This window comes from Neltuma alba, unplaced genomic scaffold (assembly GCF_004799145.2).
Source record: "Neltuma alba isolate B1F8T4 unplaced genomic scaffold, ASM479914v2 tig00011614_pilon, whole genome shotgun sequence".
Lineage (NCBI taxonomy): Eukaryota > Viridiplantae > Streptophyta > Magnoliopsida > Fabales > Fabaceae > Neltuma > Neltuma alba.
The window spans coordinates 159,721-184,166 of NW_021636265.1; the positions used below are offsets into that span (position 1 = coordinate 159,721).

At 34.2% G+C, this 24,446-nt stretch overlaps 2 protein-coding genes across 5 annotated transcripts; one reads left to right on the forward strand and one right to left on the reverse strand.

The window, feature by feature from the left end:
- Positions 1-842: 842 nt before the first annotated feature.
- Positions 843-13,066, reverse strand: LOC114715816 (alpha-galactosidase-like). Its single transcript, XM_028900707.1, has 15 exons — positions 12,885-13,066; positions 4,111-4,169; positions 3,742-3,798; positions 3,605-3,639; positions 3,380-3,483; positions 3,189-3,264; positions 3,046-3,107; positions 2,895-2,960; positions 2,733-2,816; positions 2,432-2,496; positions 2,066-2,148; positions 1,869-1,959; positions 1,709-1,758; positions 1,205-1,345; positions 843-1,113 (listed from the first exon to the last, which is right to left on the reverse strand). The coding sequence occupies exons 1-15, from the start codon at positions 13,019-13,021 to the stop codon at positions 1,012-1,014; spliced, it is 1,212 nt and encodes a 403-aa protein (XP_028756540.1). The 5' UTR covers positions 13,022-13,066; the 3' UTR covers positions 843-1,011.
- Positions 13,067-20,201: 7,135 nt separating this feature from the next.
- Positions 20,202-23,665, forward strand: LOC114715817 (uncharacterized). 4 transcript variants are annotated; one of them, XM_028900710.1, is made up of 8 exons: positions 20,202-20,368; positions 20,464-20,547; positions 20,681-21,168; positions 21,288-21,407; positions 21,536-21,589; positions 22,031-22,194; positions 22,546-22,728; positions 23,212-23,665. In XM_028900710.1, exons 3-8 carry the CDS (start codon positions 20,779-20,781, stop codon positions 23,435-23,437), a joined length of 1,137 nt encoding a protein of 378 aa, XP_028756543.1. In that variant the 5' UTR covers positions 20,202-20,368; positions 20,464-20,547; positions 20,681-20,778; the 3' UTR covers positions 23,438-23,665. The 4 variants fall into 4 exon arrangements, with proteins under 4 accessions (XP_028756543.1, XP_028756544.1, XP_028756542.1 ...); XM_028900711.1 differs by having other exon boundaries at positions 20,464-20,541; XM_028900709.1 differs by having other exon boundaries at positions 20,464-21,168.
- The last annotated feature ends 781 nt before the right edge of the window (positions 23,666-24,446 follow it).

Genomic DNA, 24,446 nt, shown 5'->3' on the forward strand with positions numbered 1-24,446 from the left:
TGATTTATGGTTGTAGATCCAAAGTGTGACTTTAGGACTTCGGTGCAATGTGATGAAGATGGATTTGTTTCATTCATGTCATTTCTTACGCTCGGGATCAGACAACAGGTCAAACTCCATGAGACTGAGCTTCCAATGTTGTTTGTCCAGGCTTCTTTTTATTCACCAATATATTTGAATTAGTCTTTACTTCGTCCAGTGATATCTGAGAAAAAATACGCTTTGTTCACATTATTATAAAAGTACTATGATGTTGGAAGACCGCATCTGAAACAATGCTATATAGCCTGGCCAACGATTCAAATCTCAAGCAACAAAAAGTATTCATAAAGCTCTAAAGAAAAAAAACTTAATCTTAAGCTGTTCCTATACATTTCTCTCAAAGGTTTAGACAATTTGATTATACGAGTCACAAGAATGTTGAGATCTGTTTAAGTTCACCTAATTATGATTATATATGGTCCTTTTTTCCTTAATTTGACCCTCATCAGTATTGTCACCTTCAAATCTAGATTATGGATATAGCCTTTTTCGCTGGCTTTAGGATAGGCCATTCAAATTAATTGCAGGGCATGCCCCTTTTTTTTCTTTGGATAATACTGTACTAAAGAGGAGTCTGTATCCTAACTTTCCCTAACCCTCTCTGTTTTACGGATTCTTTGTCCCTTTCATAATATTTGCTTCGTATCCCTTTGATTCACTAATCAATTTGTGCTTGGCCTTTACCATTTCAATAGACTATGCCACTAAATATGTAAGTATGCTCTGCATGTTTATGCTTGCTATGGCAACTGATGGTGTGTTTCTGATTGCTCTTGCAGCATAAAATTATTTGACTGTTAGAGATCAAATTTAATTAGTAACATATTTGTTCATGTAAGCAAATTGGCAGTCTAACTTGTACTTTTAATTGTACATTCTCTTTTGAAGTAAATTCATATTTGTTTCTCTATTACTTCTGGGAACATTGAATAGCAGCAACCACTTTAGTACTCTTCTCTGCTTCTGGAACTAGGAACTGGTTTTGGAATGTGGAGTCAAAACATACATCTCGCAAGCATGTGATTCCAATTCAGCGGATATTTTCCCAGAAACTGATGATAGAGTTGAATGCTGCACAATTCATTATATGTAATCAAAATGATGGCCATCTTATGTACAATGAATTGTGAAGAGCACTATAAATTTTTAGTATGTAACTCACAGTCCATAAGTCCCTTGCATCAACTACAGTCTTAGCGTTTAGGCCTATGTCAGACCAAGATGCAGTGACCGTTGCCTTTGATGAACTTCTATTCCATAAGATCACCGCCACCTTGTGATTACTCAATGGAACAGCCCAAACCTGTCACTTTCACTTTCTTCTAAGTAGTTTGCACTTGGGAAAATTGTCAGGTATAGTCACAAAAGTGAATGAATGTTTACCAATAATTTTCTTATCCCAATACACCTTTTCACGTGAAAGCTCATTTGTTTTAAAGCATGAAAAAGGTGCATGTTCCTGATAACTTAAGTTTTCATGCTTTGAACTATTTCAATTCAAAGCTTGATTATAACCCAAATCAATATGCATGTAAAAAGAAACTCATTTGAATTTTAGTTGGACTTTGAAAGCAGTTTGATTGCTTTGCAGTGAAATTTGTAAAGCATAGAGTGGCATTAGTGATGATGGTGGGAATCTTAGTCCCAATGAAAAGAAAGACATTACCTCCAAATCATTATTACTTTTCACCTTTTTCCCCTGAACTCCTAGTTTATCTGCATAGACAGAAGACTACAAGTATGAGAAAATTTCTTTTTGTGAAGAGATAAGCAATGCTTTTATCTGCCTAGAAAGCAAGCTAGAAGAGTTTTTGTTCTGTACATGCCTTGGTTTACTGAAATAACTTCCTTGTTGCTTAGAATTCCATAGGTTGTATTATCCATGGCTCGGATATCACATCCAATCAACAAAGGAGCCTTGTAACATATACACAAGAAAATACTTAAAAAAATGTAGAATTCACTTCCTAGAAGATTATCTAATTGTGATAAAGGACAGTGTTAGTATTAAGTTTCCTTCTACCTTGACTAATGCCCATACGCTGAAATGAGCTTTATATTCCTTCGTTGTCATGCCTCCATTTCCCACTTCAAGCATATCAGGATCTGACACCAAACATGTCTGTTGATAATGTGGTAATAAATAGAAGCAAAAGTATTCTGACAGAGTCACAAATGTTTGTTTGCTAAAATTTTACTCCCACATTGTTTCAGAACATAAACCAAGCTGACGGGAAGATATGACATCCCTTGTTACCAATCAAAATAACTGCTTATTGTTCAGTTCCTTGAATAAGTTGAGATTTGATATTATGAATAATAATGTTGTTGTTCACAATCTTGTGACTTGTGAGGTTCAATAGCATGCAAATAAAGTGAATTCATTTACCATTCCATCCTCCAGGTCCAGCATAAGATGCCCATTTGTCATTTTGATCTGCACGAGATGTCATGCTGTGGAACAAGGAAACACTATTAGTACAATTCTTTTTTTTAAATTAAAGGCGCAGACACAGGTTATTGCAAGTGGGTTTGAACTCATGACCTTCCACTTTTAGGGATCTTTCATGCCATTAGGCTACAAGGCCATTGGCATTATTAGTACAAAATACGTGCAACATAAAGCACATTGTTCAAGTTCTACATTGAGTTCAGGTTAAAACACAGTGGGTGTGTGTATTCTTGGTCACCTGTCCCAATTATCTGCAATATCGCCTGTTGTTCGCCAGCTATTTCCCACACTTGAGGCCCAGGTTGCAGGGTCTTCTACTCCCCTAAGTTCAGAAACAGATGCATCTTGTGAAATTTGCAGCATATGAAATCTTGTGAGAAAGAGTATGTGGAATGCTCACCATTCACAGAGAGAGAATAAGATGGACCTTCCAGATTTTAACAAAGCTTCACTCATTATGGGGTATCTGTATCCACAAAATGTAATGATCAATTTCCTCTTCCATAACGTAAACCGCTTCTTATGTTCACTTGAAGCCTTCAAATTCATACCTCTCCTTTGGACTAAGTCCATGTGTATCTTCACAATTATCATACTTCAAGTAGTCAACTCCCTAAAGTAACAGTTGAATCAGAATCTTCTGTAAATTTTACATATATTTGATAAAAGTTAATGAGAATGAAGATTAGATTACCCAGGAAGCAAAGGTTTTTGCATCTTGGTCTTCATGTCCAAGTGATCCGGGCTGTCTTTTACTGCAAGTTTGAGTTCTGCAGGGAAAGTTTAAGAGAGATGAGAAATGTTTGAATGAGCACAGATAATATAAATATATATATATAAGTGGTTATTGAACATTAAAGAGTGGAGTAATGGTGGAAGTGATACCCAGCATCAGAATAAATCCCTAGCTTTAAACCTTTTGCGTGAACATAATCAGCCAGAGCTTTGATTCCTGAGGGAAATGTTGAAGCTTTTGCTACCAAATTTCCCTGCCACAGTTCATATATATCAGATTTCTACCTATTAATGGACCGACATGACTAGAAAAGTTTTAAAATAAGCCTTTTGATGATGAGATGATTATTGAAACTGATTTTTAATATTAGTTACCTGAGAATCTCGAGTAGATTCGCCCCAACAATCATCTAGGGATAATAGAACATCATGATTAAAAAAATAATTTCCTAAGGAATATAATGAATCAGCTATTTGTTACAAATAATTATGCTAATGTAACATTAGCTTACCAATATTGATATATTGGTACCCCAGAGAAGAAAGGCCCGTTGACACCATTGCATCAGCTGTGCCATAATCAAAAGGCGTGAGACAATGTAAATTAAAACCAAGTCTCACATAAAAGGAATAAATAGATGGGAAAATCCCCAAAAAAAAAAACCTCTAAAATTTCAAAATCTCAAATAAAAAATGACTATAAAAATGTGTTGTCATTTGTTTTTCAAAGATTGTAAATTGTTATTAGAGTATAATAAACCAGATTGATTTGAAAATTTGAAATTCAAACATATTTTTTTGGGATTCTCCCTAAATAGATATATAAAGAAATTTTAGTACATTGATTAGTTTTATTCACAGATTGATAATAAAGTCATCACCTGTTTGTTTAATCAAGTCTTCATTAATATTGCAGCCAAAATGGTTCCAGCTATTCCATCTGTTCATCATTAAAAATTGGGCTATCAAACTTCGTCATTTAAAAGTATAATTCGTTACAATTCTGGCTGAAAGTAAGCAATTTATTACAATATATAAATTAAAGGGCATTATTGTATATTGGAATTTAAAAAAAAAATTCGAATATATTAACTTCAAAGTGCAAACTTCCCAGATATCTCTTGCAAGTTCTCACGTTCAATTCGAAAATTAGTAATGTTTAACAGAAATTAAGTCATTGATACATGCATGAGTTGTGATTAGTAACAATGGAAAATGCCTTCCAGATCATCAGACAAGGACATTTTCTCAATTTTTCAAGAGAACCAAATAAAGTATAGCATTAGCACTATCCCCCCACCCCAAAAAAACACACACACACATATAGCTCATGAGAGAAAAAGAAAATATAACTTGGGCAGGAGTGCTTTCATGTTGAAACCCTCTTGATGCTCAGGAAAACTAGTTATTAAAAGTATTATATTTTGTTAAATATAATATTAGATAATATTTTTTAAGCATTCAAATATATTTATAAATGATGAAAATTGATATTTTTTAGGCAAAACATATTGTTTGGCCCTAAAGTTTTAATCAACTTGGATTGAGGTCTATGTACCTTGTTAGCCCAAAAAAAAATCCACGTAGTAATGAAACAAATCCTAAAATTATAGTTTCACGATTATCAAAAATTATTGTGGCATTCCATATTTTTAATCTTGAATAATAATAGTTAAACTAAGGGGGTGTTTGGATAGAAACCAAATCATGATTTTAGAAGTATTTTTACGGTTTACGAAATAAATATGTAAAAAAGTTTGTCTCGTTTTGCAGAAAAGTACTTCTGAAACCATAGTTTTTATGTTGCCAAACATCCCCTAAATACAATATGAAATGAAATGGATGGTATTTTGTAAGATGTTGAAAGGACGCATGAGGACAGAAGTTTGTGGAGTGAAAGATCTAAACACGTGGGTGAAGTTATGTCTCCTACTCCTACCTAATGTTTGTTGAATGCTTTTCAATAAAATCCACATCCTGTCCTTTTCATTTCCTTGTCCCCATTTTTCAAATTAGGATCACCCTACTTGGGTCAAAAACATAAAGTTCACATGCACTTTCTCACAAATAAATTTATTAGCTACTTTCTATTTTATGCATTCCCATAATAATAATATACTCTTCTAGTCCTAAATGTAAAATATAAGATTTATTTTATAGCATAAATTATATTATAAAATAGATCTTATATTTAAGATCGGAAGAGTAATATATAAGGAAAAGACATAAAAAGAACTTAAGAATTACAAAATCCTAGATTATGATTGTTTCCTATATATTAATAGATTTTGAATACATGTAACTTATAATAACAACACATTTTCATAAAAAATTCTGATTTAGAATTGAGTAATTTACATGTTTCTTTTCTGTTATTTTTCCTTATATATACACACACATAACTTTTATTGTGTACAGATAAATTTATAAATTTTCATGTCAAACATCATCCTATCGATTATTTTTTGGAAAAAACTTATTCATATTAAATTGATTAAGAAAGTTGATGATAAATATTTTAAAAAAAAATTAACTTTTCTCACCCCATCTTTCAATTATAGAGGCAGGACCAAAACCCACACAAAAGGGGGAGAAAGATTCATCATAGTTGCTTAAATTATAAGTCAAGAGCCACCGGCTCCATGACATGAACCTCCTATGTGGTGATTGATTGCCCCGCTTTATAAATTATAGAGTAATTTACACCTGTTTGTATTTTTGCTTTTTTTATAAATAAAATATATTTTATATTTTAACCAAACTTCAATTTAAAAAAAAATCGTAAAAATATGTACTGGTTTAATTTATTGTGAAACAAATTGAGATTTATTCAGATCCGGTCGGTGTGAGTTGTCGCAGTGGCCCGTTGAACCAACACACGTGAAGACTGATGACGATTTAAACTAGGAGATTCATGTGATGGCATAAAATAATAAACTCACAGCTCGTGTGTGTATATAATTTTATTTCTGAGAAGACAACAAAAATTTCTAGTTAATTACTATTAAATTCTCTCTTCAAGATACGGTGAATAATAATAACTTTTTAAGAGGTAAAACAATTAATTAAAAATTGAATGAAATAGAAAGAGGAAAAAAAAGACCATGCATACTGTAGTTGTTCTGTTATTTTAGAGTTTGCATAATCTACAAAATACTTTAGAGTGCTAGAGTGGTATTAATGGCCAACTCCCGTGCTCTGACCTTGGCGGACTTTCCAATGCTCCGTGAACGTCAAGCGGCGGATGAATCGGACCTGTTGCAGAGAACAAAGAAGAAGATGAGAGGAGGTGCGGAGGTTGGATTTGAGGAGCAGAATGGCTCGTTTGTCTCCTACGCTAATAAATTGAAGGGTGAGAGTAGGGGGGAATTGGAGACGGATCAGATGGAGGAAGAAGGTTTAGATGATTTCGGCATTACAATTGTGCATCATTTAAAGGGGAATATGAAGATTCCTGAACTGGTGTTTTCGGAGGAGGGGCGGAAGAAACTTAGGAAGCCGTTCGCTAAAAGTTTAATTGTCAAGTTACTTGGATGGAGACTTAGCTTGCGATCGATGGAGATGAAGCTGCAGAGTCTTTGGGGCAAACTGGGAACGGTTTCAGTGGTGGATCTAAGGAATGATTTCTTTGTGGTAAATTTCACCAACTGGGAGGATTACCATAGAGCCTTGAGTGAGGGTCCTTGGCTTATCGCAGATCACTATTTGACTGTAAGGGAGTGGAGGGGCAATTTTAACCCGCTGACAGAGGTACTAGAAGAGGTCTTGGTATGGGTTAGACTCTCAGATCTGCCCCTAGAGTGTTATGGGGAAACTGTGTTGCAGGCAATTGGGGATCAAATAGGTAAAACAGTCAAGGTTGATGCAACTACACTGATGCAGACCCGAGGGAAATTTGCAAGAATTGGAGTGCAGGTAGACCTGTCTAAACCTCTACTTCCTCAATTTCTTATTGAAGGAAGGGAGTTTAATGTTGAATATGAGGGCTTACATTCCCTATGCTATCATTGTGGCATGTATGGGCACGGTGAGAAGGATTGTGCAGACAAAGTGGAGGAAACGAGTAAGATGAATGAGGGAATGGAGGAATGCGAAGGGCAGGATAGATCTAGGAGCCTTTATGGAGAATGGACTTTAGTCCAAAAAAGGAGGGGGCCAAGGAGAGCAGGAATGGAAAGAAGAGGTTTTGTCTCTTCAGGAGGAGTTGGAGCTGATCAATCCAGATTTAATGGGTTGGAGGTTGAGGAGCTGGACAGGGTGGAGGAAGCAGTGGGAAATGATAGAAGTCTGGTTGTTTCCTCGGTTGCCACTGAGGGAAAGAGGAAGAATAGAACAGTTGACAATAGAACGTGGGAAGAAGTGGCTGAGGAGTGGAAGAGTAGCAGTGGTGAAAGGGCAATTATTCCTGTGAACACAACATTGGCAAGAAATAGGTGGTTAAACAAGAGTGGAAAAGAAGGCAATACTCTAAGGGATGACGTGAGGGAAGCCTCTCAAGGTAAGGAGGGGAAGCAAGAGAGGGATTATTTAAAAGAACTAGATCCGAATGTGATAAGCCTCAGAGAGGCTAGGATTGAGAGCAAGGAGGCTTGGATAGATAAGGAAGGGGGGAAGCCGCCAGATAAAGATAGAGATAATGATGAGCTGTTTATGGAAGCAGTGGAGGAGAGTGCTGAGATGCGGGTTGATTAATCTATTGATTCTTTCTTAATGAATATGAATAAAAATATTCTAGCTTGGAATTGCAGAGGTGCAGGAGGAAAGGAGGTGAAGAGGGATCTGAGAATGATGATTAAGATGAAAAGACCAGAGATTGTCTGTATCATGGAAACCAGAGTACCTGCGAGAAATGCCCAAAATTTCTTTCGAAGTTTAGGGTTTATGGAAGTGGAAGCCATTGAGGGGGTAGGATTTGCAGGAGGAATTTGGGTGGCCTGGAACAAGTCAAGGGTCAGCCTAACGTGTTTAGAAAAAAGACAGCAATATGGATTGTTTCGAATCCAGTTTGATGGGGAGGAGCCATGGCATATTGTCTTTGCTTATGTGACTCCAAGAGACAGAGAGAAAGAAGATTTCTGGAGGAATATGGAGAGAATAGCAAAGGAGTGTAATGGGCCTTGGATGGTGTTGGGAGATTTCAATGACATTAGAGGAGCTCATGAGAAAAAAGGGGGAGCTCCTATCAACTCTAGAAGATGTGATACATTTGAAGACAGAATTAACAATTGTGGGCTGTTAGAAGTAGCATCTTGTGGTAATAGATTCACTTGGAAAGGACCCCTTATTCATGGTTATCAAAGGGTGTATGAGCGCCTTGATAGGGGTTTGTGCAGTGCTGATTGGAAAATTAAATTTCCGGAGGCGATTGTCAAAGTTTTGGCAAGACTGGGTTGTTCAGATCATCACCCTATTCTTCTGAGCATGGAAAGGTATGAAAGAAGAGGTGAGCACCCTTTTCGCTTTGAGGCTGCCTGGTTTATGCATGATTCCTTTGAAAACGAAGTCAAGGAAGGCTGGGGAAGAGCAGGAGTGGCTACAGACAGACTTGTAAATTTGCAGAGGACACTTAGCAAGTGGAACAAAGAGGTGTTTCTGAATGTTCACTCAAAAAAGAAAAGGCTCATTGCAAGATTGGAAGGAATTCAGAATCAGATTGCTGCATCGGATAGACATTATATCCATTTGTGTAAACTAGAACAAGAGATACAAGGGGAGCTTAGAGATGTTTTGAGACAGGAGGAAATGCTTTGGTTTCAGAAGTCCAGAACCCTTTGGATTAATGATGGTGACCGTAACACTAGATACTACCATCTAAAGACTATTGCAAGAAGAAGGAGAAATAAGATTGCCATGCTTAAAGATGAGAATGGGGAATGGATTGAGAATCAAGAAGAGTTGAAAAGTTTGGCTCTGGAGTTCTATAGGAACCTCTTTAGGGAGGAGGGGACAGGAGGGAAGCTTGAAGTAGGGGTGTCTTACCCTAGAATCAGTGAAAGAGATTGGGATCATTTGGAAAGGTCAGTGAATTCAGAGGAGATAAGAGAAGCGATATTTTCTATCGGGGCTTTTAAAGCACCGGGGATGGATGGTTTTCCAGCAGTCTTTTTTCAGAAGGAGTGGCATGTGGTTGAAGAAGAGGTGGTGACTTCCATTAAGAAACTATGGAATGGAGAGCTAGAGATGAAGGAAGTTAATGATACCTTGATTGTCCTGATTCCTAAAGTTGATCGGCCAGAGAATATGAAGCAGCTTAGACCCATTGCTCTATGCAATGTGTTATATAAGTGTATCTCAAAGATCCTAGTTAAGAGGCTTAAAGGAATTTTGGGAAGGCTTGTAGCTCCAAATCAAGTAAGTTTCGTACCTGGTCGTCATATCCAGGATAATATTATTGTGACTCATGAGTTACTACATTCTATGAGATCTATGCGGGGTCGAAAGGGTTTCTTTGCTATAAAAGTGGATCTAGAGAAAGCTTATGATCGTGTGAGATGGGGTTTTATCCAGGAAGTCTTGGAGGAAATGGGGATGAAGGAGAAGAGTCGTGATCTGTTAATGAGATGTATTAAGTCTGTAGGAACACGTTTGCTTTGGAATGGAGAAAAGACTGAGGCATTTTTGCCCTCAAGAGGAATCAGACAGGGGGATCCCTTGTCCCCTTATGTGTTTGTTCTAGTAATGGAACGACTGACTCACATTATCCAGGAAGCAGAGAGGAAGGGGGAATGGAAAGCTATCCGTATTGGAAGAAGGGGACCAAGTGTTACACATTTAATGTTTGCTGATGACCTTCTTCTTTTTGGGGAGGCAACACTACAGCAAATTAAAGTAGTTAAAGACTGCTTAAGAAGGTTTGGTGAGGCTTCTGGGCAGAAGGTCAACTTTGCTAAGTCTGCCATATTGTTTTCTAAAAATGTCTCTGCTAATAAGAAGGAAAGTTTGGCCCGAGAGGCAGGTTTTAGGGTGACTGAGGATTTAGGAATACATCTTGGAGTTCCTACTTATTATGGAAGGAACAAGACCAGAAGTTTTGGAGGATTGGTGGAGAAGGTGAAACGAAGATTGGGAGGTTGGAAGGTCAATGTGTTAAGTATGGCAGGGAGGGTCACGCTGGCAAAATCTGTTATTAGTGCTATCCCCCTGTTTTCTATGATGGTGACGAAGATTCCTACACAGATCATTGGCAGTATTGAAAGGGCCCAAAGGGCATTTATTTGGGGCCATTCAATGGAAGAGAGGAAAATGCATCTAATCAACTGGGAAATGGTCCAAAAACCCAGAGACAGAGGAGGTTTAGGGGTCCTAAACTTGCAGCATATGAATGAGGCCTGCTTGATGAAGCTGGTGTGGAGATTGAGGAGTGAGGGAAGTGGAATCTGGGCTGATGTTCTTAGGTATAAATATAATAAAGGGAAGGCCTTTAACAGTACTGTTAAGGTGCAACGCAACGCATCTCCTATTTGGAAAGACATTGGAAGTGTATGGGAAAAACTGAATGAGGGAATCTGGTGGGGTGTGGAGTCAGGAGAAAATGTGAATTTTTGGAGGGACGAATGGGCAGCAAAAGGCGTCGTTTTACTCAATGAGCGACGCTGTGAAATAGAGGGAGAGAAGCTAAATTGGGTGGTAGCTGACTTAGTTAAAGATGATGGCTCCTGGGATTGGCCTATTCTGAAAGATTTACTCTCTGATCAAGCCTGTATGAGGATCCAAGCTCTTAGGCCACCGATAAGAGGGGATAAGGAAGATTGCATTTTTTGGGGGAATGACAGTACTAAGTGCTATAGTGTGCGTAGTGGTTACAGATTACTCAGAGATTGTCGACTGGGGGAGAAAGAAAAGATTTGGGACTTGATATGGAAGTGGAAAGGACCGGAACGGATTAGAAATTTTCTCTGGATCTTGGCTAATAATAGCCTTCACACTAACAATTTAAGGAACAGAAGATGGGGGGCAGTAGACGAATGTGGAGTGTGTGCAAAGAGTGAAACTTCAATTCATGTGGTTAGGGATTGTGAACTAGCTACAAGACTGTGGTTTGGGTTGAACAACAAAATCAAACCAGGATTTTTCAACAGCAGTACCAAAGAATGGCTTGTAGAAAATCTGAAAAGTAAAGAGTTGTGTAGTGGTGTACCTTGGGCAGTGATTTTTGGAGTCGCTTGCTGGAGCTTATGGAAACGGCGAAACCTTCGAGTCTTCGAACAGAGGACGGAAGAGGCGAATCCTTGGCAGATCTGGTCCTTTGCTATGGAGGTGATCAAAGCACGGGAGGTTGATAAAGAAGTGAGGGGGCATCGTGTAGATGCTAATGAGAACAGGTGGAGTGTGCCAGAGAGAGGTTGGGTGAAGGTTAATTCGGACGGATCAAGCAGAGGAGACCCTGGCCGTGCTGGCTGCGGTGGTGTGTTGCGAGATCATGAGGGAGAATGGATTGTTGGATTTGGCAAGGGCTTAGGTTGGTGTACAGCCTACGAAGCAGAGTGTTGGGGAGCTTTCCTGGGATTGCAGTTGGCGCTAGAAAAAGGCTACCAGAGAATTCATCTTGAGGTTGATTCTGAGAGCTTAGTGAAGGCTTTGAGAGCGAAAACAAAAGAGGATGAACCAATTGATGCTCACACTAGAATGGTTAGAGAAGCTGCAGATCGCTGTGCAAGGATTAGGATCTCGCATACTCGGAGAACGAACAATGGGTGCGCTGATGCGATAGCAAAATGGAGTGCCAGCTGGGATGGGTATGAGGAAAGACGCCTTTTTTCGAAGCCCCCGACAATAGTGGAAGAAGTATTCAGTAAAGATAAGATTGGAAGTAGGTGGCGTGATGCTGGTTGAGTTCTTGTCGGCTTTGTTTTTTTTGTAGTTTTCTTTTCTGCTTTTCTGGGCTGTGGGCCCCCTTTCTACCAAAAAAAAAAAAAAAAAAAAAGAGTTTGCATAATCTATGGGCATATATAGCATATAGGTTTATAATAAATGAAAGCCGCATAAGGAGCATAAATAAATGTCACTTATAATTAAGAACAATTCAAGGGGTAATAAGGTGGGGTATAGGTAAAAAATAAAATATAAAACCCATGCAAAAAATAAATGTGCGTGTGAATGGGCGGCAGATGGTCTGATGGGAGAGGGAGCAATTAGAGAGAAAATTGGAAAGAGGTACCCTCAACTTTTAGATTTTCTTCCCTAATGTTTTTCAAACTTTTCCTTTTTGACCTGACTTAATATTTTTTTCAAACTAGATATGAAAAGTGTACCTTTTCACGTTTGTTTTTGGAAAACCAATGTGAAAGGTGGAAATCTAAAGAGTCTTGTACTCACATTTCTTATATTTACGTTCCCTACAAAAAACAAAAAAGAACAGACAAAAAAAAGTCCCTTGTGATAGTATGTATACTGTGTATTCTCCACGCTCAAAATTCATATGAACTTTGTAATATATATATGTGTGTGTGTGAGACCTTTAATCTCCAACCCTCATTCTTAAATCCTGACTCGCTGGTGAAGAGGGAGATTTGTAAATGGATTCTCAGTCCCCAAACTAGTTCAAGCAGTACTAATATGAAAATGAAAGTGAAGAAGAAGAAGAAGAATGTTATGTATAAGTATGTATGTATGCGTGTGTGTGTGTAGAGAGAGAGAGAGAGGGACAAGAAAGTACCCCATGGGAGGAGTGAGAGCGAGGCCATTACGGAGGGAGTATTTGGATGGAGAAGCTGCAGAGGAAGGAGATGATGCATTCAGAAGCTGAAGCAGAAGCAAGCACAGGCTTCCTATAACTCTAAATCTGCCTTCCATTCTATTATTCTCTGTTTCTCTGTATCTCCTTTGTTCTGATCTTCCTTCTTAGCTTCCCCAACTTCCTTATATATAGACCCCATCGGCTCTTTCCTTCCTTCCTCCTAAATCACACGCTTCTGTTTTTCTTTCTCTTTAAGTGCTGGACTCCATCACCACACTTCATTTGAAATATTTCATACTTTTCCGATCCTTAATATAAGACTCATTTAACTAATTTGATTAGATTAAGAAAGTTAGGTAAGTTAGTTAATTATAAGAAATATGACATGTTTTTCCTAAAACACTATAATCATCTTTCTTAATACTCCCTCTCCCTCTTTTACTTGATTATGGTTGAGGGAGTACCCATATAGGTAATTTAGAGAAAATTGATAAATATGAAAAATTAGTCTTATATTTATGACCAAAACTAACACAACAACTGGGTCCTATACTAAGAATTGGATGAGTATATATTATTTTTCATGCTCTCCCGTTACTTAATACTACCTCCGTTTTTTAATATAAAAGTTGGTTTGACTTTCAATTTACTTCTAAATATAAGATTTCAATTTACTTTGTTTTTCATATTTAATCTATTTTTTTCAAAATAATCCCTGTAGTAATCGCACATCTTAAAGATTCTATTAAGTGGTAATTTTAGCTAATACATATGATTAACAAGGGTATTCTAACAAAGACAATACTTATTTATTACAAATAATTAGTTTAAATAATTTTTTTAATCTCCCCAAATTAATCAACTAAATTTTATATCAAGGACTAAAAGTAGTACAAGAGCTATTTAACTAATTCAAATGGATTAAGAAAAATAGATAAATTAGTTAATTATAATAAATGTAACCTGAGATCTCCTTAAAGTACCCCCAATGTTATATCATACTATATATAGATGTATAAGTTAGATAATTCCGTTTAAAAAAATGATAAATATGATAAACAAAATAAATTGAGATTTAAAGCTAAATTTCACTCTCCATTAATTCTCATATAAAGAACAAGAGAGAGTAACAACAATATTCTTCATAAATTCTATATTGTTTTATTAATGTGAACTATTAGCAATGTTTTTTATTTTAAATATAGATATAAATTATTCATTTTTATTGAAAATTTGGATAGATCGCATCATTCATAAGTTAGAGACTTGTTTTTTTCACGAATTATATATATGTATTGAGGATTGAGAATGTTGATATTGATATTCAATTATGGATGATTTCAAAGATTGAATTTTTTTCTGGTAAAAAAAAAGATTGAATTTTTTATTGAATTCTTTTCATACTGACATGAAGGTTCAAAGAATGAGAATAGATAGCTATGATGGACGAATGAATATATGTTGGGAATTTGGGAGTGGAGTAGAAGGCAAGTCTGGTTTTGTCCTTTTTATTCATTCCCATCCCGTTATAATGCCTATCTCATTCTCCCCACAACTTTTTAATCTTACTTTTTATTTTATCCTCATATAATATTCATATCAATATTAAAGTTAAAAAAGCATAAAAAAATTGTTATATATAAATTATAAGTAATGCAATTTATTTAAGGCTTCGTGCAAATATATAAGGCCTACTCAACTCTTCTTTCTATCTGTTTATATTTATAGTTATGTATTTATAAAATTGGTAAAAAGACATATTATTCACAGAATATAAACAATATGATCCATATATTTACAAGATATATGTCTTGTACATATATATACACACACATGTACATATGTTTGTATATTTAAGATTCACTTACTTGATAATCTGATTTCTTTGATCTCCAACAAAAGGATATGCTTAATTCCATGTAAGGCATATCAAAATAAAGGTTTTTTTTGTTATTAATTTTGCTAATTGTAACATTATCAGCATGAAGATGCATCGACACAACATATTATTATAACATGCTTTTATTTTATACTCCTCCAATTTTAAATATAAAATTCATTTTATAATGTATAAAATATGTCTTATACTTAGAATCAGAGAAGTATATACTACACAACATTTAAGGAAAGCCATAACATATATAATGGGGAAAAAAGAAAAGAAGTTATATGATATATCATACTCATACCGATACGTATATATAGCTATTTTTTTTTAGACTTATTTGGCTCAGTTTCAAATTAAAGTCATATCAAACTTTGATTAATTCATCTGACAAGCCCACGTGAGGGGAAATGAAAAACTGTTTAACAAAAAAATTCTTATTTTACAAGAATTGAAACAGGTTTTATATTAAATTAAAATATTGAAAATGCATGGATAATTATTGTCAGAAAAATATGTTGGTGATGATGTACATTGAAATTTTTTAACTCAAAAGCTTAAGTGGGCAATATTTATTTTTTAACGTGTCCTGGTTAGAGAAACAAATCAAATAAACGATGGATTGGATCAAGCAGATATGTGGTTGCTTTGCTTGATTTGATTCAAAATTTCTTTCGTAACTTGCTTTCTGTCGTCTGCGAAATAAACAAGCAAATCAAATAAAATCCTTTCGAACTTAATTTAATTCTCATATCGGGTGATCACGAATTTATTTATTTATTTATTTCCGTTGCTTAATTTTTGCATTATCTGCGTGTTGTGTGGATGTACTGGTATCTTTTTATTGTTATTAAACATGTGAAATTAAAATATTTGTAGTGAGTTCTCATCAATGTCGTCGTCGTTATAGTTAATCTTAAGCAATATGTTAATGGCACGTAAAGGGATATGGTATATCCTAACTTAGTTTAATTTATTTCATTTTGCATAATTCTTCTGAAAGTTCGATGCTGTATTTCTATAATTATTGATAGCTTCTCTTTTTGTAATCTTTATACTTATAATCGTTTCTTTTTTTTTTTTTTATATAAGCATATATATTTTTCTATTAGAGACAATATCGTTTGACAAATTATCAGTACTAAATATGTGTATCCTTCCTAATAAAAATTCATATATTAATTTATTACGTTATACGATATTAGTTTTTTTCGTTAGACTTAGCTTCTATTAGTTTAGTTATTTCTTTTTCTTTTTTTTTTAAGACACAATAAGCTCTACACAAAGCGACAAACAATGAACCCCATAGGAATATCGCATGGTACTAAAAGTAAAAGCACTGCTAAATCTTTTTTTTTGAAAAAAATATGGCATGAACTATAGTGATTTGTTTTTCGCAGTTCTCGTAAACCGTTACAATTTATAAAATTGAAATTGGAACAATTTGAATTTATATTTTATAAAATATGTTTTATTATTATTTTAAATTACTGTGACTAAAATTTAGCAGTTTAATTTTATTTATTTATTTTTACAAAATTGAAAAAAATGGCGTAACATAATAGTGAAGAGGATCCTATCCGTAAAAATACTTGGACCCGCGTGAAAGGTGGGAGGCTTTTGGCGGAAAGGGGTGGGTGTGTGTAATAGATGACGCCCATAACTGCCGGGGAAATATTAGGACACAAATTTGCAGAACTTATCGTCAACGTTTATTATTTTTTTAATAAAATTTTGCATTATTTTTAACGTAGAAATTAGAATTCTACTCTCATCAATATAAAGATTTCATTAGTGCATAATTTATAAAAGCATTTATAAATACTTTTTCTTCATAAACTTTTGTTTTTTCTTGTTATTTTATATCTTTTTGGGGTGTTTTATCGACTAAAATAAGTTAATTTGTATTTATTATTATTTTTAATTAAAGAATGATTTTATTAAAATAGAGAAAAATAGGTAATTTTGTCATATCTTTATGTTTGTTCTTAAATAATTTATTTTGGGATTTCATGATATTACATATTTTTAAATTATTTTGCAGATTAATGAGGACAAATTGAAATTAGGAGCTGAAAAGGAGGGGAAAAACTAAAAGAATGAAGGACCAGAGCACATCATTTTGGAGATTTAACTTTTAGGGCATTTGATTTGTTAGAGGAGGATTTAGGTTCTGTTTGTCATCACGATTAAAATTACTTATAAATACGTTTCATATAAGTTGATATAAATTTTTTGTCGCATATTTATTTTTATATTTTGTAAATTATGAATAAAAAACTGTTTATAAATTATTTTAAATACGTCCTCAATCGTGCGAGGGAGACAGGCCGCACACTCACAAGCCTTCGACTTCTTCTTAAATATAGAGAGGGGGAAAAAAAAAAAGTCCAGCGATCTATATACTCTTCCTCCTTCATCAGTCTCAGGACATCCAAGCTGCCAATAACACTCAAATTTTTCATCTTTCCTTGGCGGCCCAAAACGCGACTCCACCCCGCCAGGGTGTGTTTAGATTAGCAGTAGAAAAAATTATTTTTTTTCAATTTGATTTTAGATAAAAATCATATAGTGTAATGTGATTTATATTTGGATTGACTTTTGTCAAAAAATCAGTTTAAAAAGTTGAAAATTATTTGAATGATTAATAAAAAAATAAATTTAGATGTAAAATGACTGAAAAGGATATAAACTTTATTGAATGGTACATATTTATATTATATCTTTATAATGTGATAATTGTTAGAGAAAAATTAAAATTATAATTATAAAAATAAAAATAGTTATTTTAAAGAATAATAAACTTATTTTTTTTAAATGATTTTATTATTTAAAAAATAATTTCTTTAATATTAAAAACAAACTAGCTAGATTTTTTTAAAAAAAAAAGAGGAACTCACACCATGCATTCTCTCTCCTCCCTCACTCATGAGCCCCATCTATTGAAATGTGCAGTAGAGAAGCTTTTTTTTACCAATAGCAGCAGAAAAGCTGAAAGCAAGAGCTTTTGGAAAAAAGTTCGTTTCCAGTATAAATCCATTTACCCTTGTAGCGGATCCAAACATATGTTTTAAACCAAAAGTTATTTTTTTTAGTTTTCACTGGTGGAGAAGTTAGTTTGGAGGCCTTCACTGTGATCCCAAACACACCCTGAATCTTTCAACTTCATCTTTCTTGTTCTCCATCAATGGTGTCCAACACTCCGTTGCCACGAGCATCATCGTCTCCCATGGCTACTGAATTTTTGAGTTGTGTTGTGACTAGGTTTAGAATTATGGAAGGTTGAGTTCATTGTGTTTTTTAGAATTGAATTTAATGGCTTGAGTTTGAAAGCTATAAAGAGGAGTTTAATTCTAGTCATTTGTTTAGACTATTTAATTGATGATTTTTTTGTTTGAAATTTGTTATATTTGGTTTTAAACTAGAAATTGTTGTAATTCTTAGTTTGAATTGGAATTATTAAGATTTGGATTGATAATTGCGAGTCTAAATACTTGGTTTATAAATATATTTATGTTTGTGCCTAAGTATGATTTTCATACAAGTTGTATAGAAATTATGCTTGAAATGATTTTAACAAATAATTAATGTTCTAGTTGAGTATTAATTTAAAAAGAATAACTTCTATAAACCAATCATAATCATATGAGTTACTCTTATATCATTAAATAAATTAGGATAGTTATTGATTCATTTTCACAAAGCATCTCATTATCGAATTCTTTAAGATCCAAATTAATATTTTCATTTATCACTTTATTAAAAAGCCCAAAAAATTAGTAATTAGGATTTATCCGATTTTCATTGTTTACAAAATAGTTTTATTAAAGAAAATCAGTTTCAAAACCCTTTCAATGTTTTTTGGTACTTAGTTTAGTTTAGGTTTTCAAATAAAAAAAGGATCTACAAGAGAGATGATTCGGATTGTGTATTACATTGTATTTATATTCGATTTTATCTTAATTTAACTCCTTTTTTACTCTGCCTCTTATTAGTTTAAAACTCAACTTATCTAAAAACAATCAATGCTTTTTTTGAGATTGAAAAAACTCTAATTAGCTTAAAAAATCAATGTTAACAATAAATTAAAGGCTAAAATATATATTTAGTCTTTGAGTTTTATACAAATTTTTTATTTGGTTATTTAACTTTAAAAAGATATAAATTAAATCCTTTAATTCTAAAATCATTAGTGTTAAAAAAAAACCTAAAATCATTAGACATAAATGATAATTTTTGGTAACAATCATAATTATTTTAAAAATTAAAATTAATATGTTACCATTTGAAAATGTTTTATTGATATTTATCATAAATTAAATTTTTTTTAAAAAAACTGATCGGATTAGGATGAAACATAGATGATCAATTGTACATGAATCAAGCTTGCCAGTCATTTGATTGTGCACGTAACTGAGGAATAAAAACCAAACAATAATTTTAAAAACAATTTTACTGTATATAAAATAAATATATAAAACAATTCATCTCGATTTATGAAAAAAAATTTAAAAATACTTTTAAAATATTCCAAATACCTTCTAAACTAGTGTTTTGTTATGTAGCAACAAACTAATAGCCATTAAATACATGCACTTTTTATTCAAACTTTGATTTGATATACTCCTCCGGTCTTTAATATAAGACCCATTTAACTAATTTGATTAGATTAAGGAAGTTAGGTAAGTTAGTTAATTATAAGAAAAGTAACATATTTTTCCCAAAATACCATAATCATCTTTCTTAATACCCCCTCTCCCTCTTCTACTTGATTATGTGTGAGAGAGTATTTATAGGGGTAATTTAGAGAAAATTGATAAATATGAGAAATGGGTCTTATATTTAGGACCAAAACCAACTCAAGAATTGGGTCCTATATTAAGGACCGGAGGAGTATATGTCTTTTAATTTTACCTTGGGTCATAATATAATTTTATTAATCCAAGCATAACTATGTACTCCATATTTTGCAGGCAAGAAAAAATATACTCCATATTGTTAATTAATTATCATGCTAATACTTTTTCATTAATGTTATCCAATACCCGATTCGGTAGGAAAGTTCACCCTTTAGCCCCGTTTTCTTGATTTAGTTACAAATGAATTTTATAAGGAAAATAATTTTATTTTATGCTCATTTAAAATATTTAAAAAAAGAGTACAGCGATCTAAGTATGCGTTGAATTACTTCAAAATAGACAATTTTATATCATGTTACAATTTATATTTATAATGATTTACAGTATAGCTCTTGTTTTGAGCCATTGGAAGAGGAAAAAAAACTCGTTTTGAGCAACAATCTATATTTTGATATTTTCGGCTCAAAGCCGTCAGGTCTAAATAAATGAGGGAAAATGTTGGCGAAAATCAAATAAATATGGGAAAAATTTGATTTTTAAGGGGGGAAAAAGCTAAATTTGATGAATTCTCAGGCCAAAAATCAAAGATCAATGTTCAATCGAAGACACTTCAGCTGGTAGTTGCCGTCTTTTGAATTCGGGAAGTATGGAAAACTGATTTTCTGCTCTTGAACCAGTAAAGCTGTAGTGTTCTGATTTAAGAAGAAACTCATAAAAAGGTGCTTTTCTATCTGCAGACTGCAGTATCTTACGTTTCAATTTGCAGATTCCGATTTTGGGTAGTTTGCTTGATAGTTCCTATGCATTCATTCAGGTGTCCCTTGTCAAATTTCAAATGACCTTAAAGGAGTATGAGAAATATTTATAAGCCTAAAGCACATTCTCATCCGGAGTTAGGGTTCATATTCTTCTTCGAGTTCAATTCAATTGGGCAATGCGATCATTTATTCATTTTCTTGGTTGTTCCATATGTTAAATTGTCAAGCAACCAAACGCTGATTTTTTCTTTTTTTGGTGTTTCCTTTTTGCAGCATAAAGATCATTATCTATTAAATTATCACTTGGTGTACTTGGTGGTGAATTCTGATCATTGCAGTACATCTGAAAGTACTGCTCACCATTGGAGTTAATGTTGGGCTTCAGTTCTTGTTTGTCTATCTCTCGACTGCCTCATCACTCCAACCATTTTTCTCAACGAATATTGAACAATCATGGAAGTCGCATGAAAAAGGTTGACCTTGGTAGACCCCAGATTTTACCTTCTGTATTGGGGGTTACTTCTGGCTTGCGCGTGTTCGTGGTTTCTGACTTGCATACTGACTATGCCGAGAACATGAAGTGGGTAAAGTGCTTGTCCTCTATTAATCACAAGAAAGATGTTCTTCTTGTTGCGGGGGATGTTGCGGAGACGTATGACAAGTTTGTTGTCACTCTGTCTCTCCTAAAGGAAAGATTTCAACATGTCTTCTTTGTACCTGGGAACCATGATCTCTGGTGTCGTCGTGATGGGGAAAATTATGTAAGGTCATTTATTTTGCCGAGGCAAGACATTTTTGGTGATGAATATAAGCATGTGACACTGATCCTCTGTTAGTATCTTTCTGGTGATGATTTGGGTAATTTTTCTTTTTAATCCAGGTTGATTCTCTTGAAAAGCTAAATAAATTGCTTGATGCATGTAAGAGTCTTGGAGTTGAGACAAATCCGATGGTTATTGATGACTTAGGAATCGTCCCCTTGTTTTCTTGGTACCATGAGGTGATTGGTTTGATGATGTCAATTTTCATGAACTCAATCATTCATAGCAAGAAATTTTTTTGGATCTAGAATGAAAAGTGTTTCTTAGGGGCAATTTGTTTGAATGCGCAATCTGCTTTCTTTTGCAGAGCTTTGACAAAGAGCAGGATATAGAAGGCCTTCGCATTCCCTCATTGGAGATGGTGACTACTCTATTAACTCCTAGTAAGCCATTTGAAAAGCTGATTGATGGTCTGAGCAAACTCATCAGTTTTTGTTTGAGGATTAACTGGTTAAGTGTGCTGTACGATATTCTCTTATGTTTGCAGAAATATTATATATTGATGACAAGGACATTGCATTTTCATTTTATTCATTGTTAAGGGTAATATAATCATGACATCAGAGATTATTAGCTGCTGCTACATGGCAATACCATGTATGTACTTCCTTGAAATTCACTCCACATCTTAACACCGCCATCCAATTACTAATGAGTCAGAAAGTGCGTGTTGCTCTGGCCATGTATCGCTTTTAACGATTGTCAATTACTGGGCAATTTCCCTTTTTTGTCTGCTTTTAATTTAAATGCTATTATTTCAGCCAACGATTCTGTACTTATGGTATTTTCTTTTCTGGCTTAGGCTTGTAAGGACTTTCATGCATGCAAGTGGCCCAGGGGACTTTCAAATGGAGATATCTCCCTCGCTTTATATTTTGATGGCATGAATGAAAGGCAACAAAATGTGGTAGAGGAGATTCAGATGACATGTGATCACATAATTACCTTTTCTCACTTTGTTCCCAGGTTTTTGTCACTATAAGCTTGTCTTGTTTTATTGCTGAAATATTTTATTATTGCTTTTATGCTTGTTTGAATGCATGACTAGTATGTGCTGTTTGAAACAGATTGATGAGATCTAATGATCCATCAAAAAGGATTAAATTAAGAAGAAATGGCACAGGATGCAATAATCTTTAAAGAGCTACTGATCCTTTAAAAACTTGTAACATTTATATGCATAATTCTCATTATCACCAAATATACTACTTTTTTTGTGATGTGTCTTGCTGGTTGGGGGGCGACTTAAACAGCAAACATTTGCGTGACTTTGTGATATGGTGGTTGACGGCTAATATTTACTTACTTTCTTCACAGGCAGGAACTTTGTCCAGAGAAGAGGATGTTATTCTATCCAAAGCTTCCAAAAATAATTGGTTCAGACTCCCTTGAGCTTCGAATAAGGTCAATACATGGGGCTGAGGGAAGGGGGGATGCATCCGCTTGCCATGTGTTTGGTCATACCCACTTCTGTTGGGATACTGTTATTGATGGTATCAGGTATTTCTTGTTTCTCGTTTCTAGCCAGCAAATTTTCTTGATTACATTTTAGCATATTACTGTTATGCAAAAAAACTAAATGGAGGTTCTCTGGTGTTTTTTCTGGAGTGGCTTCTCTTTAGAGTTTAGACCAGCTCCAGGCACTAGGTATTCATAGCATAGCTTTCCCATTTCAGCAAGGAATCACTTCTACATAACGCTTAGTCAAGACTTTCACCTATGCTTGTATCGCCATCCGAGAGTGGTTTGGTTTTATCCTTGAAAAATTACAAGAAATAAAAATATAGGAAAGAATGGTCTCTGAATGTGCTAATAGTTACCAAGAAGACTAAATAACCACACGATGTAGTTATATGCTTCAAGCTATCTGATCCTTACAAATGTATAAGCTGAAAAAGATAAAAAGGATATTCGTATTTCTTTATGTATTTAAATGGCTCAGAAAATATGTTAGTAAAAGTGTTGTTTGACACAAATTGGCAGGTATGTGCAAGCACCCCTGGCCTACCCAAGGGAAAGGAAAAGAAGAATGAATGGGGGTGAAAATTGGCTGCCGTTTTGCGTTTATGCTGACAAAAGATTTACAGATAGACTCACCCCTTGCTATTGGTCTGATTATTACTCTGCCAACCCCAGGACCCCTCACAATACTGAACTTGCTCCTTGGGTTGCCAGATTTTACAGGCAAACACAAAGTATAGATGTATAGTAATCTAGTCTACTCATAATATTGCCCTATTGCTGTCTTCATTTGGAGTATTTATGAAAGGTCCTTCATTTGTTGATTTTGCTGGGAACTAAATATAAAATGGATATTGTGGTATAGATGCTGTCACTAGACAAGGGGAAAGCTATACTCAGATCCAAAGCGAAGAACTGATACTTGAATAGTATTTCCTCTTGTCCTTTTTAGGAGGCTATGTTAACTAATTTTAAATGTTAAATGTTAGAAACTTCTCAACTTTCCAAAATTACCCTTTAATTGGTGAAACTTGTTGGGGAAAGAGGATGGGAAAGCTATTATAAAGAGGCAAGGGAATTTTTGGGATTAATTACAAAGTTTCATCGAGTCTCGCAAGGGGTTTTCTATTAAGGACCAATGAATAGGATCTTGTAAATTAGATCGGATGGAGTATTTAGATATAATAGCAAGCTTTAGTGCTAATAATAAAAGTCATTGGTAATATAAGTTATTTTTGTCTGGCAAAAAAAGCAAGTTAATTTTACTAAAAAATTGTTTACAATTAATAATATTATTCCATAGTTAAAAAGGAAAAGTTTCATAAGAAAGAAAAAGAAAGAAAGAGGGAAATATTCTTGTCCTAGTCTTGAGAGACGACTATTTGGGCCTAAATAAGGCTTTTCTTGTATTACGGTACACCTTGTAAACATTTTATAATAATTTAAACGAAAAAGAAAGAAAAGAGAGGAAAATATTCTCGGTCCTAGTCTTAAAAGACGACTTTTTCGGTTAAAATAAGAGTTGGCCAATTTATTACAGCACACCTTCTAAACATTTTATAATAATTTATAACTAAATAATAAGAATATTTGCACATACTCTTTTTTTTTTTGGGGCCAGAGGCACATACTCATATTAATCGTTTGACATTGTATTATGTATTTGATGATATTAACTTAATTACACTAATTTAAGGAGAATAATTTTTTTTCAATAAATGCGCGTTGCATAACTTTTTTTTTTTCCCCAGCAAAAT

Bases quoted from the DNA above. Each gene is read 5' to 3' on its own strand.
- LOC114715816 (XM_028900707.1), bottom strand. From the start codon at position 13,021: ATGGAAGGCAGATTTAGAGTTATAGGAAGCCTGTGCTTGCTTCTGCTT. The intron at 3,265-3,379 runs GTATCACTTCCA...CTTTCCCTGCAG, and splicing joins GGGATTTATTCTGATGCTGG to AACTCAAACTTGCAGTAAAA. The intron at 2,817-2,894 runs GTGAGCATTCCA...TTCTGAACTTAG, and splicing joins TTATTCTCTCTCTGTGAATG to GGGAGTAGAAGACCCTGCAA.
- LOC114715817 (XM_028900709.1), top strand. From the start codon at position 20,779: ATGTTGGGCTTCAGTTCTTGTTTGTCTATCTCTCGACTGCCTCATCAC. The intron at 22,195-22,545 runs GTTTTTGTCACT...CTTTCTTCACAG, and splicing joins TTTTCTCACTTTGTTCCCAG to GCAGGAACTTTGTCCAGAGA. The intron at 22,729-23,211 runs GTATTTCTTGTT...ACAAATTGGCAG, and splicing joins ACTGTTATTGATGGTATCAG to GTATGTGCAAGCACCCCTGG.